Source organism: Electrophorus electricus, chromosome 2 (genome assembly GCF_041902795.1).
Source record: "Electrophorus electricus isolate QZ-2024a chromosome 2, ASM4190279v1, whole genome shotgun sequence".
Taxonomy (NCBI): domain Eukaryota; kingdom Metazoa; phylum Chordata; class Actinopteri; order Gymnotiformes; family Gymnotidae; genus Electrophorus; species Electrophorus electricus.
In genome coordinates, this window is record NC_137498.1 from 7,848,999 (window position 1) to 7,863,444 (window position 14,446).

The following is a 14,446-nucleotide window of genomic DNA, read 5'->3' on the forward strand; positions in this document are numbered from 1 at the left end:
TTTCCATTCAGATGCCTGGGTTTGTGTACATCTGTATTCACTGTGCCATCAGAAATAATCCAACAGTCTGTTACTTTTTCTCATATCTGGTGTAAGGGAACTGGACTAAGTCTGAAAGGAGCATTTAATTTTAAGTTTAATTATAGCTAAATGAAGTCCCTTCTATATGTAGCTCACTAAACTAGCACAACATTTAGCCTTTCATTGCTCCGAGATAATACAGAGACGTGACTATATTTGTTGCTAATTGATATGAGAGATATCAGTAGCACTCCCATCGTACTGCTGACTAGACTGTGTGGGAGACGTCTACCACTACACAGTGGGGTCGGTTATCTTTCCCATGAACAGGATCCTCCTGGTGTTCTTCTCCACAATGAAGACTAGGAACGGTCTGTTGACTTCTGTTTTGAAAATAAATGACAAGGGCATGAATTCAAGAGTAGTTGCAGCTGTAGCCTGAGTGCCCTGCTCATCCACGCTGAGGACGGCCTTGTGCAGGACCTGTGGGGAAGGACCAATCTGGGCAGTCATTGAATGACACTTTAATGTATGTAAGCAGTAGATGCATTAACTTCTGAACAGTCCTTGGTGGACAACAGATGGAATTTGCCTGCTGCATCTCACCAGTGTGTTGACTGGATGTAAAAGCATTGTGCAGTGTGTTGATTGTAAAGTGTCCTTGGGTACTTGAAAGGCACTATACAAATGTAACTTCATATTGTGTCATATCAAGAGAGACAAACCTAGAAATTCACTTTTTTTTTTTTTTTATTTGAGGCTCAGAGTGCAGTCAAAATTCTACTGGATATTTAAGATGGGCAGTCTATGAACAATATCTCCCACACTCATAATGTGACACTCTAGACATGACAGCATTTCTCCACATACCTTGGAAACTGCCACCTTGGCCCCCTTACTGATTCCAGAGAAGTCTGCACTGTCTGAGAATGCATCAACCATTCCCATGTCCTTCAGAGTGTCCCCAAGACAGGAGGAAGCAGACACTGAGAACTTGGGCATATACAAGTCCAAAGTGCTGGAGAACAGACATGGTCAGTCAGGCAAACGCACTCTTACATGGAATAGCATGGGCAAAATATTTATTTAACACATTTTTGTCATTGGTAACCTTGTCAGAGAGTAAAGGTTTTACTTTGTGGTACTACTTAATATGTATAAATGAAAGTATATTTTAAAAAGCATTTCATGATACATTACATTTTGTGGACTTTGTCCTTCCAGTACTTGAGGTGATCCTAGCTGATGTGTTTCTCCAACTCCTCCATTTTTCCATGGTCAGGCAGGACGATCATCATGGAGGCGTTTCCATTATATGGCAGCATGATAACGGACGTAAAGTTGCCCTGGTCATAGTAGAAGTCATATTCACCATTTCTGTTCATCATATCCACAGGCACTGTGGTGTTCTCATCCACATGAAAGTCACCTTTGCTGGTGTGCTCCACTTTAAAAGCCTCTTGCCATTTACCTGAGAGAATGAAATACAAAACTGGTTACTGCAGTTCAGGTGAAATACATGAAAAATTATTTAATCTCTAGTGGGTTCTACTTGTCTCCTTTTACCTTTGAAATACACATAGTTGATGAGCATCATCACAGTGGCAGCATCCAGACTCTTGACCAGATCAGTGATCATGTCCTTGGTCTTTTTGGCAATTAACTTGTTGATCTCCTGCACAGCGACTTCAGGTGTGGAAAAGTCCACACTGATGGCTTCACCTTTGTAGAAGTGCTGGATATCTTTCAGAAACTTGTCTTCAGGCTTGAAGCCTTTTTGTACAGCTGCAGCTCCTCCTATTTCCAACAGTAGGGCATCCTGGCTGTGGTCCAGCATGTGGAGAAGGTGCTCATAGCCTTCATTGACCTGATCAGCTGTGAGAGCACTGTAGTCCAGAGTGCTGAAGATTTGTGAGTGGGTATTGCTCTTGGCCCCCAGGGCCAGCATGGATAGAACCATGGAGATACTCAGAGGAGAGAAGAAGATATTCTTGCCCTGGGTGTCAGGATGGCTGGCCAGCTTCTTGTAGAGGGAGAAGGCAAAGTCTGCGTTGTGGGGTGAGAGTTTGTGGCAGGGTTTGTCTTCTCCATTCTGGTGGGGGTGGGCTGCATCCTTGCCATGATGGAGATGTTGGTGGTGATCTGCTGAATGGTCTTGATCATGATCCTGCTCCTTGATGCCTACAGTCCAGTCCACTGACAGTATGAGGACAACAATCAAACAGCACTGGACCTTTCCCCACATTTTAACACCTGCAGAAGCACTGCACAGATTTGAAATGTATCACATGCAGGTTCATTTAAACACAACTATTACATTAGAAAATAGTCAACACATGGATTTTCATAAGAGAGGTATATACGTGATAGCCTGCATGGAGACTACTTCTGAGTCTAGTCTTTAATTCAGTTTTTACATTTTTAAAGATGTAATAGATCACTGTTGAAGTGTTTGCCATTTAGTTGAAACAAGATCTGAGGAAAAAATTATTTGTATCTCCAGAATATCAGTCATCTTACAGTACATTTACTTACCATCCACGTCCTGTCAGCAGTAAACTATTGGGATTGAGTTCATACATTTTATAGTCTGTTTGGTGTAATCTGAGGTCAGTCCTTTAAACATTAACTACTGAGGGGCTGTTTCAAATAGAGCAGGAACATTGCACAGCATTTATCCTTTAGTTAACATTACTGATGCCAAAACCCTGTATGCTGGCATTGTTAGCTCTGGTATTGATTCCTGTTAGGCTGTGTAGTCTCATTCCAAACTCAGCTGCTGCGGTCTTCGAATACACTAACTGATCTGTGTACATAAGTGCAATTCTTTTTATCAGCTATACAGGATGGCAGTCTTTTTTTCATATTAGCTAACATGTACTTAGTACTTTCAGAGCTCTTTTTATTCTCGGTACCACTGACCTCTCTGAGAACCTTCACACAACTTGAACGATTCCTCGCCATCGCAGCCAGTTTTGGAAGCTTTTGAAAGTGCACATTTAGCCACACAGCATGTTTCAGTCTCAGGTGTATGCATTTTTATTTTATTTATTTACCTCCTATTTCAATTTAAGCTTGTATCATTAGCTCTGCTGTCATCATTTACCATCAGGGTCAGCTGCAAGCTCCATCTCTGAGCCTTTATGTGGTTTAAATGCACAGAGTTAGCCACACTGCTAGCAATAATATCTGACTAAATTAGCTTAGCATTTCTCATCATGACGGTTGAGCAGATTGTGAAACATTTTATGTTTGCCTTTAAAAGTGGGGAAAAAAACTTATTTGAATCTATATTAGGACATTCCCCTGATTATACGATCAGATTTTCTGTTTTATTAACTCCAAACATCTTTCACTGGTTAATGCTGGTTATTGTTTTTCTTCTTGAATAAAGAGCATAGATCTTGCTGCATTTCTAGAATCATCCAAGGCAGATGCATGACGCACCAAGCCCTCCACTGAGTCACCAATGTAAAGAGAAAGATCGCAACTCTACGGATCCACCTCGTTTGACACGAGGAATTCCTGATACGCCCAACGTAACTTAGCGTGTAAAACATACAGAAGGTTAGAGTGAAAATAGTAAGACATCTTAAATGACATCACATTAATATTAATCTAGATGGGGTGTAAAGGGAGATATGTTTTACAAGGGATTGGTTGTCCGCATGTATTTTTTTTTTTTTCACTGTGAGATTTGCATCTCCTCACATCCCTCTTCAAATCAAGCCCAGAATATAGTTCTGGCTTTCAAAATATGACTAAACACATGCCAACCCATTATGTTTTACTGCCTCCTGAACCAGAGCAGTCTAGATCCAGGGCTGTTAAAATATATTGTGGATTTAATTTTAAAATTGAGAACAGCATTGTACACGCAGTGAAGTTTCATTTTCATTTCAGTTCCAACTCACATAGAATTAAACCCCTTATATGTTTTATTTAGCACAAAATTCTATTGATAAGGATATGAGGCTTGTCTCTTCAGTGCCTGACATGCCAGTATTACTGAGATTTCTTATGATCATGTTCTTAGCTAACCTACATACAAAGAGTCAAATGTTCAAATGTTGTGTCCAGTGTTCAGTTGATCCCAAAATTAGCTAAAGAGTATTTGTACTTTTTCTGCTATCTTAAAAAGATCAGGCAAGCAGACCTAAGCTTGTGAGATTTGTTTTAATTGACTTTGGTTTGGCACAAGTTCAGGACAAGTTCAATAACCTGTTTTGTGAAACCTGATTTGGTCTGAGAGTTGGCACCGACTATTGTGGACCGTCCTTCATGGTCAGCCAGCATGCATGAAGAGCAAACAAACTGGAAGCTTGTGTCATTACATTTGTCTCCTTGCCATGTCTGTTTTGTACATTTTCCAGTTCCACAGGACTCAGTGATACATGTAGGAAATGATTGATTAAGAATTAGAGCAGGAATGCTAATGTTACATGTGACTCTACTTTACATATTACAGACTGTAATAATTATCAAATCATCATTTATTCAGTGGAACACAGCATTAACTGTGGTGAAAACAGCTGCTGCAGTGTCTTGCTCATCAATATCGAGGACCTCCCAGTAGAGCTGAGGAGTGCCTGGTGGAGCTGATGCCTACCTGTTGGAGTTAAATTCTGCCTGGTGGAGATATGGTGTACCTGGTGAAGATGAGGTCTGCCTGGTGGAGGTCCACCTGATGGAGATGAGGTACATATGGTGGATTTGAGGTGTGCCTTAATACTACTTAATTGAAGTGTCACAGCATGTTTATATTTCCCCCTAGGATAATGTAAGAGAGATTATAAACATTAACTTCCTGTCACACACTTCACCATTTAGTTAACTGTTGGAAAATCTACTTACATTGTAAAACATTCCTTGATGACACTAAGTAGGAATTTTTTTTTCCATCATGAAGGTTCACACTGTGAACTGTTTGTCGTTTTTTATCATTCACAGCCACAACCCACAGGAACATTTCCCCAGGACAATTTTAGCTTCAACAGTTTTCTGGGGAAGGATCAATCTGGCATTCTCTTGATTTTTGTTTAAGGTAACATTAGCTAATGTTACTCCCAGAGTGTCCTTTTTAGCAAGAGGAACCATATGAATCAAAATAATGATAACTCAGCATATGACATCATACACATAATAACTAATAATCTAACATCAAACTAATGACATCACATAATGTAAAGGCAACCTGGTGAATTTTATGTAGAATGTAACATATAGAATAAGAACTCTGAGTTGTGTTGATTGTGTAACACTGAATTAAGCTTATTGAGATGTTGAGAGAGACAACTGGAGATAAATGTTAGCACTGAATATATGTTTAGCACGCATCTTTAGTAAATCCTTCATACAAAAATGGAAACTGAACAGCAACCTGAACAACAAAAAAAGAACTAAGATTTACTAAATGGCTCTGTTTGTGGCTGTCTTTGGTGCTGAAACTAACTGTAATTTCAGCACCATGGGCAGCAGGCAGGCTGTCTAGGACTTCAGAACTCTCTCAGAAGTGCTTTGCTTTACTTAATAATACCTTTGTGCACAAGGGACTTTTTGTTACAGAGTAACTGTAAGGAGAGTGAGGCCTCTGAGTGAGCCCATGGTCACACATAATTTCTTTAGTTCCGCTACACCTTTGTGGTTTCCCTGAATATATATAAATCTTGGCGGCGGTAACAGTACAGTACAATTTACATTAGTGCAATAGATCATTATGCCTTTGTAGGAATAGGCACTGTATTTACTTATAATTAAGAGAATAGAGTCAAAATGTGGGATAATCAACTGAGTTCTTATGAGTTTACATGTAAAAAAAAAAAAATCAAACCACCAATTGTTACAATCCAGTAAAAACTGCAATCTAACGTTTTACCACTAGGTGGACCCATGCTACAATTTTACGTAAATCATATGGCAACACTGGGATTACAAAATTACAAATTTCTTATTAAGACTGATAAATGATTTTTTAAAAGTCCAATTTTCTTCTATAAAATTGGTGTTTTTTATTGACATACATAATCCATACCTTTAGCCTGTGCATTATTGCATGGACCAAGAAAAGGCTTTTGATATGCAGACTGCGCCTTTAAGAGGGAGCTATATGGTTATGTAGATTGAGTAACTGAGAGAGTGTGTGTGTGTGTGAGGGGAGAACCGTCACCTTTCTGTTCGTCTTCTCAACACTCCTTTTTCTTTGGTAACGCTGTACGGTACCTTTTACTGTTTCCTTTACGTATAAGTACAATGATGGCTTGAAGTGGTCCAGGAGAGAATAAAAGTCTTTCAGATTGCCCACAACAGTGTGTGTGTGTCACTCCATGTTAACTCCACGCATCGCGGTTAGCCCGTAGCACCTGTTCCTCACTCCAGGTAAGAAGCGTTACACTGTTTTCATTAATAAGCCTTTGAAGTACTTTGGGTGTCGTAGTGAAATGAACTGACCAAACAACAATAAGGGAGGTTATATTGGGTCTCACCCCCTGAGCTTCTACATCGTGTCTCTATGACAAAGGACGGAGCCACTTAACTAAGAATGAGACCGTCCTCACTGACAATGTGAGAATATCTGATAGATCACTGACTGATAAAGAAGAAAGAGGACATACCACATGACATCTTACAAAACCTACCGCATCTCTATATTTGGTGTGTGTGTGTGTGTGTTGTGGTTAGTTTGTCAGTTTCATCTGAATACACTTCCTCTCCACTATAAGTGTTCTTGTGAAATCAATCAGTAGACTGCATTGAAGAGTGTGTACGGTGTGTATCAGCAGTCCTGCTGTAGCTGTGTGTAGTGTGTGTGTAACTCAGTAAGAATGCAGGTGTGTGTTTATCTGCTCCTTGTGCTCCACGCTGCTGATGGTGAGTGTTACCTTTTCTCTACAGGTGTTGTCATCCTCATACATTCATTTGCACAAAGGCATTTATATCTGGGAGCAGCAGAGAGCAGCAGCTCACCACTTACCCCAGATTCTGTCTATCGACCAAGAAATTTTGCCTCTTTAGTTTAGAACAAAAGCTGTTAAATGCGAACGTTGCTAACAAACACTGGAGGTCAACAGAAACTCAAATATAGCCTTCGTAAATACATGCCCACAGACTTCTCTCAAGACGGTCAAACCGCATCCAAGTGTTAATAAATGTCTCCCAGACTAGTCGGTGTGTCGTATAACTCACTGTGAACTAGACAAGTGAAGAAACACGTCACCGGGAAGCGACCTGGATGAGGTTTGAGGACATGTAGCTCGATATCTGACTTATTTACAAATCCTATTAGCTATCGTTGCTGTTGGCTTCCAATGTTTGTTAGCAATGTTAGCAGCTTTTTGTTCTAAAGGAGCGAAATATGGACTCCAAACATGCCTTGTCCACCCGGGTTAAGGGAAAATAAAGTAAATTTGATTCTTCGTTGACCTGACCCGTTAAGTGGCACTGAAATCTGCGCTGTGGTTCACTCCGGTAGAGAGGAACCGCTGCTAATTACTTGCTAATTGCTGATTAGTTACTTAAGATCAGCATAAGCTAGGAATTGTAGGGACATTAGTAAGACTGACAAAATTGAGAAATAAGAAAAGTACAAGAGTATTGTGACTCTTACAAGGATAATTTTGCTCTATAAATCTGTACATTTATAAAAACAACTTGTTTTTTATTATGGTGTGGTATGTGAAATGTGCTCACTTGTTTATTTCTGTTTGTGTTATTTATTCCTCACTTTTTCATTCTGTGTATGATGCAGCTCTTGTCCACTACCCACTTCTGTATCCAGCTGCCTGTGACAGAGGTCACACCTCATTGTAGTTGATTGTATATGTGGTACAGTCCTTTACATGTGGTGTATGATGTGTGTGTTTGGTGCTTCTGTGTGTTTTCCCGAGTGTGGGTGGGTTTGGGGGAGAGACTACAGAGGATTCTGATCTCATGAATTTTGACATGCCCATCATATCCCTTATTGAGCTAGCAGTCAAACAAGTCAGTACTACTCTATATTACCATGGAGACCAGAGGAGGGGCAGAGCTCACTACCTGTGGGTTAAAGAGCTGGACTGGTACTGAATAAATCCATTTCAATCAGGAGGTCTCAGCTATCAGGACTTCCCAGAGGGTTTCAGCCAGACAGCTGTCTCCCAATGTGAAGACAGTGTTTGTTTGTTTGTTTGTTTGTTTGTTTGTTTGTTTGTTTGTTTGTTTGTTTGTTTTAGCCTATTTATATGGTTTACCCCCATGTTGCTCAGGGACACTATAGTACTTCCTGACACTTCGTCCAGTGTAGTGATTCAGATTAGGCTGGACCCCTGCTCAGCTTTCCTGAAACAAATGCACATGCTTTACCATATGGTCAACCAAAGTGGCCCAAAGCTCATCTGTGATGGTTGTTCTTCCTCGTCCTCATCCTCTCTTTCAAATATTGGCCTCCATTGATATCCAACCAAGACATCGAGCCTGTGGCCTCTTTATAGTGCTCAGGCTCTACAAATAGTATAGTGCTCCATGTACAAATTAGTCATAATTGTCTTCACCTATGAGTACTGGGTTTGGTTAATTGATAAATGGATGCATCATTTGCATTTGAGGGTTTTCTATAAGAAATGATGTGTCCAATATAGAGAATTGTGTTTAGCGTATTGGAAAAAAATGTGTTTTAGAAATACAAAATGAGTGTAAATCAGAGAAGGTGCTTTTGGTTTAGTATAACAGGTCAGGAGATGGGCTACATGAGTTAGTGGTTTCAATTATTGTGTCACATGTCACCGTTTTTGTGTCCTGCAAAAAACTAATATCACAAAAACAGTACAGTTTCCCAGCAAGCACTTGTTCCTCCTACCAAACTTGGAGCACTGTTTAACAATTTAACAATACATAACTAATACTGTCTCTCTCTTTCTTTCTCTCTCTCTCTCTTGCTCACACACACACACACACACACAAAACATGCACAGCTGTTGCAGGATGGCCAGATCCACATCTGAAGGACTTGGAGAAAGACAATTTTACACACACAGTAAATGTACATTCAAAGTGATACTTGTAGCTGCAAAAACACCCCCTCCCACGGCCTGCCCTGCTCTCTCTCACACTCTGACACACACTCTCTCTCTCTCTCTCTCTCAAGTTCTCCTATGTTGTTCCTCTTATCCTAGAGGCTTAGAACAATTTACAAATAAAAAATGAACAAATAAGAAAAAAATAAAACCATAAAGACAGTACAGTTTCCCAGTATGCACCTCTTCCTTCTCACATATGTATTGCTAAACTTGGTGCACTTTAGCAATACATAACACACACACACACACACAGACATGCATATGTGCATGCTTCCTTTTTGGGTTCGTGATCTTAAAATTCTGCTGTGCTGTTCCTCAGAGTGGTGTGTGAACGACATGTTTACTTCTTTCACACACCCACGAAGATTGTCAAACAGTCTCCAAATCCTCATCAGTGTCGGTGATCTAGCTCTGAACTTCATGGTTTAATCAGTCAATCACTAACTGACTCTGGCAGCATAAATTCACTCCAGTGACTCCAGTTTAAAGACTTTTCTTATTTAGTCCCAAGTTATTCTGATGCCACCATAGTCATAGCTACCAGTTTACAGATGTGAGAATTCCCAGTATGCACCTCTTCCACCTGACATATGTATTGCTAATCTGGTTGCACTGGGTGCTACGTGTGAAATGTGCTCACTTGTTTATTTGTGTTTGTGTTATTTATTCCTCATTTGTTCATCAATTGGCCAGGAGGCTTAGACAGCCCATGCTGGGGGTTTTGTCTTTTTACAGTTTTAATTTTATTTTGTTGTTGTTGTTACAGCGCAGTGCACACTAGCCTACAGCCTCAGTTAGTTACTTTATAGATATCCACCATCATCAAACAGCTTTTGGCAGCTTTAACAACAAAAAGAACAAAGTAACAGAGAAAAGGTGAGAAAATGTTTCTACTTCCTGTGATAACTGTTGGGTTGTGATGACATTGTACTGTCTACATCCAAAGTGGTCTTTACTTTGGTGACTCCTTTAGTGGTTCTGTGTCAGTGGGTGGATTTCACAGCTTCTCTTAAGCAGTTTTGTCTTAATAGTATGAAAGCTACAACATGATCATAGACTGCTGCATTCCACCTGTACTCTATGAATAATATGAATATCAGACCATCCTCATGTTTACCTGATTAAATGATCAATGTTTATTTTGATCAGCATGTAGTCTAGAGCTCTTCCTGTCTGATCTGTCTAATATTTGTTAAGCTACACATTCAGTTTGGTCCTCTGATCACTAAGTGTAGGAGTGAAATGATGTGTCCAAACAGTGCTGAGGGGGATCACTGTGTAGCACTACTTCTTACTGCAGGATCACTTTACTGAGGATGGGGACTGAACACTGGCAGCTCAGGAGGAAGTGATGACACTAGAAAGACACTGTTTCACTGTTAGATTTAGTCTGTATGTGAGAGAGAAAGAAGTGGAGGAATAATTTATTTTGCACTTGAACACACTTACCCTCTACTGTGGACATTAGTGGGTGGAGAATTTCAGTGGAGTTCTACTGAGAGAGTTGTAGAGTTCCAGGTCATAGTTGTGTGGTGATTCCCACAGACAGACTGTAGTCTGGGCTGCAGTTTTCAGAGTGTTGAGTACACTGTAGTTTTGTAGAGTGTATAAGATGTGTAGCAGCGTTACTGCTGTAGCTGTGTGTAGTGTCTTGTGGAATGCAGATGTGTTTTTACTTCCTTTTTGGTAATGATGTGCAGACGAAGTCTTGTGAAGCGTTTGAGGTTCTTCCTTATTGTACTGCTGAAGGATTCAAAGCTTTGGAGTATTGAAAGCTGGTGACAAAACAGCGACACCTGGTGGTTTTCAGAAATTATAGCAGCCACAGATTCAAAACGGCACAGCACTATGAACTACACAACACTCCATCATCAAAAAAATGATGATCAGTAATGATGTTTAGTAATTCAATTCTGCAATAATTTGTTTAAAATCATTGTTTCCCTTTTTATGTGAAAACAGTACAAAATTATACTGGGAGACAACAGGTTGATATTATGAAATGTTTATTCTCCCTTTTGGCTTCTATAATTTGCACATTTCCAATTTTTTAGTAAAAAGATAAAGCTTCCAAGTTATAGGACAGTGCCAAACTTATGAAACAGTCTCAAGCTCATCCTGTGCATCTGTGATGTTTGAAGCTTCAAACATGATTAGTCACACGTTATTAGTAACTTTAGTGGTAATGTTAGTGGTAATAGTAACTTTAGTGGGAGGGGAGAGGGAGAGAAGGAAGGAGGGAGGGAGTGGAGAGGGAGGGATGGAGATAGATGCAGGGAGGGAGGGGGAGGGAGAGAGGGGGATAGAGGGAGCGAGTGAGTGAGCAAGGGATGGAGGGAGCAGGAGCGAGGGAGGGAGAGAGATGGAGGGAGGGATGGAGCAGGGAGGGAGAGAGAGGGAACTAGAGAGTGAGTGAGCAAGGGAGGGAGAGGGAGGGAATGAGGGAGATGGAGGGAGGGATGGATGGAGGGCGGGAGAGACAATCTATAATCAATATAATCAGACATTTACATCTTATAACTTGATGGTCATGCATCCATCATACCAACATCTATTGGGAAATCTCTTAGTGATTTCCAGTACCATCATCAGTTGGCTGGTACCATCAGTACCATCAGGTGACTGGACCTGGAGAAATTAAGTATGTCATATATAATAACAATAATAATAATAATAATAATAATTAATTATGTCATATTTAATACTAATTAATTATGTCATATGTAATAACAGCCATTTTATATGTACATGTGCAGCCATGTTTAATAGTGAAGGCCTTTATCCCGTGTGTTTCTGCAGGCTGCATGCTGGTAGGGAATCTGAGGATGGACTACATCACTGCATACACAGGAGACTCAGTACTGCTGCCCTGCTCCTGTACTGACCCACACGCCAAACCTGAGAGTTTCACCTGGAAGAAACACAACACAATCAGAAACTTCTTGCTAATGATGTGCAGACGAAGTCCTGTGAAGCGTTTGAGGTTCTTCCTTATTGTACTGCTGAAGGATTCGAAGCTTTGGAGCATTACAAGCTGGTGACAAAACATCGACACCTGGTGGTTTTCAGAAATTATAGCAGCCATAGATTCAAAACTGCGCAGCATTATAAACAATACAACACTGCACCGCCTTTCTAAATGTTACCTAAGTGCCAGATGGATTGAGAGAAAGACAACATGGACATTAAAGAAGGTGAAGTGGGTGGCCAGGCCAGGAACAGTAGAGCATGTTTGCTGGGGCTTCCAAGCAGAAAAAAGAGAGAGAGAAGGAGAGACAGAAAGAGAATGTGACTGAGAGAGAGAGAGAGAGAGAGAGAGAGAGAGAGAGAGAGAGAGAGAGAGAGAGAGAGAGAGAGAGAGAGAGAGAGAGAGCACAAGCCCAAGGGAGAGATTTCTCCAAATGTACGTCTTCAGTCCACCAACTCTGCTCCAGCTCCACTCTCAGCTCTGCTTCAGCATTAACTCCACACGGTTCAGAATTTCTTTAGTCTTATCTTGATTGATCAACAGCAGAGTTTGTCCAACACTGACTAATCAAAGAGTGACCACATACGAGCAACATCCCTGTCATACCACATCCAAGGGGAACCCACAGCTGGTATAGTGATTTACTGTCCTGAATAACAATTGATGAATAACAATAACTCTGCAAGAGACCACAGATGACCACAGCAGTTGGTTCAAACAAGAACAAGACTTCATAGTCAAGAGTTTGGCCTACACATATGAATATATTATGATTTTCTTGGTTGAAATGATATAGTATGCCATGACAAATGACGCTGTAGCTCAGTCTCTCTCAGTGTACACATATCTCAGCTACCTGTATGAGGGCATTATGGAATTTGTAGTTCATGAAGCATTTATGTACAAAGTCTTGTAAATTAGTTCTTTTTTTATCTTAATTTTGTAGCTGCTTGGGTTGAGGCTTTAAATTAGAATTTTCTGGAATGTCTATGGAAATACTGACCAATATGCTTCCAGATCCAAGACTGTTGAATAAATGTGTGATCACTGTTCTCCCTCTGACATATGCTGCCTCCTAAGGCATCTCATTTAGGTTCAATTTAAAGGCAGCATCAGACACTAAATCTGCAGTATAAATAATCTTTCACACCGAACACAAGAAAAATCTGCCTGGTGAAAAACCTCATTCACTTGAAGGGGCAAGAGCTTTACTTGCTTCTTTCTGAAAGAAAAGCAGCTGCTATTCTTATACTAATTATTAAAACAATGTCACAAGTAGTGTTAGCTGTTTTCTGAAGGACTACGTTCCCCAAAATTACACGATACCAAGACCGCCCATAATCCCCTCATTTTGCTCCACCCATGTGAAAACATGAGCGAGGTGGCAGTTAGATGTGACCGACGCTTAAGTCTTCATACATGATGGGAATGGAAATCTAATTAGAATGGGAATCTAACTGGATCATTTCTGTTACTCAGACCTTTGCCTGTACAGACAACACCAGACCCCTCACTAGACACACAGACAAACTCAGTGAGATCAGGTGGAAAACTGAACAAACATCAGCACTTCAAGAATCTGTAGCATTTGTTGTATGTGCCACTTGATTGCTGTAACAGCTGGAGTGCCGCAGGGCGCGGAGCAGGACGCACAGACTCCCTCGACTTTGACGGACATTTATTAACACATAACGCTTACGACGACGGCACTCACACAACATAAACGGATAATACGAATACACGTAACACTGGCAGGAACACTAAAGACGGCAACACAAACATATACGTTTAACATGAATACACGTAGGACTAGCAACACAAACAATGACCAACACTAATGCACACACCAACAGGGGTTTAAATACACACACACACACACACACACACACACACACACACAACATTAAACCAGGGGCAGGTGTGTGCCATCATGGGGGCGTGGTTACAAAACAAAAAGTGACTTCAACTGCAGGCGGTGGGTCGTACCACGTGACCAGTGGCGAGGGGAGCGTTCCGTGACAATTGCTGGCTTGATATAAAGAATTCTGGTGAAGGCTTCCACACTGATGCTCTATCAGAGTTACATATATTGTCTCTGACCTTTATTTAACTGTTAGTTTTGTGGCATTACTTAAGACATTCACAATCATATAAACATCAAAATGGAACACTTTATTTCAGGACCAGGGCAAACATCACTTTCAGTACAAAGTAATTTACAACAGAGTCATATGGGAGTTTCATTTCAGCTTCACCACCCAGTTTCAAGAACAGGAAGGTACTACATAGTTTGAGGTGCTCACATCTGTTCAGATTTACTAGTTGCCTCACTTGGTAAGTGACATCTAATCATTATTATCACATACTGAAGGTCTTCTATTGGTGTGTTTCTGTAGGCTGTATACTG

The 14,446-nt window shown here is 40.6% G+C and overlaps 1 protein-coding gene across 1 annotated transcript; it reads right to left on the reverse strand.

Moving 5' to 3' along the window:
- Nucleotides 1-264: 264 nt before the first annotated feature.
- LOC145660120 (alpha-1-antitrypsin homolog) lies at nucleotides 265-2,501 on the reverse strand. Its single transcript, XM_081724098.1, has 2 exons — nucleotides 1,588-2,501; nucleotides 265-1,492 (listed from the first exon to the last, which is right to left on the reverse strand). Exons 1-2 carry the CDS (start codon nucleotides 2,264-2,266, stop codon nucleotides 1,260-1,262), a joined length of 912 nt encoding a protein of 303 aa, XP_081580224.1. The 5' UTR covers nucleotides 2,267-2,501; the 3' UTR covers nucleotides 265-1,259.
- Between the last annotated feature and the right edge of the window lie 11,945 nt (nucleotides 2,502-14,446).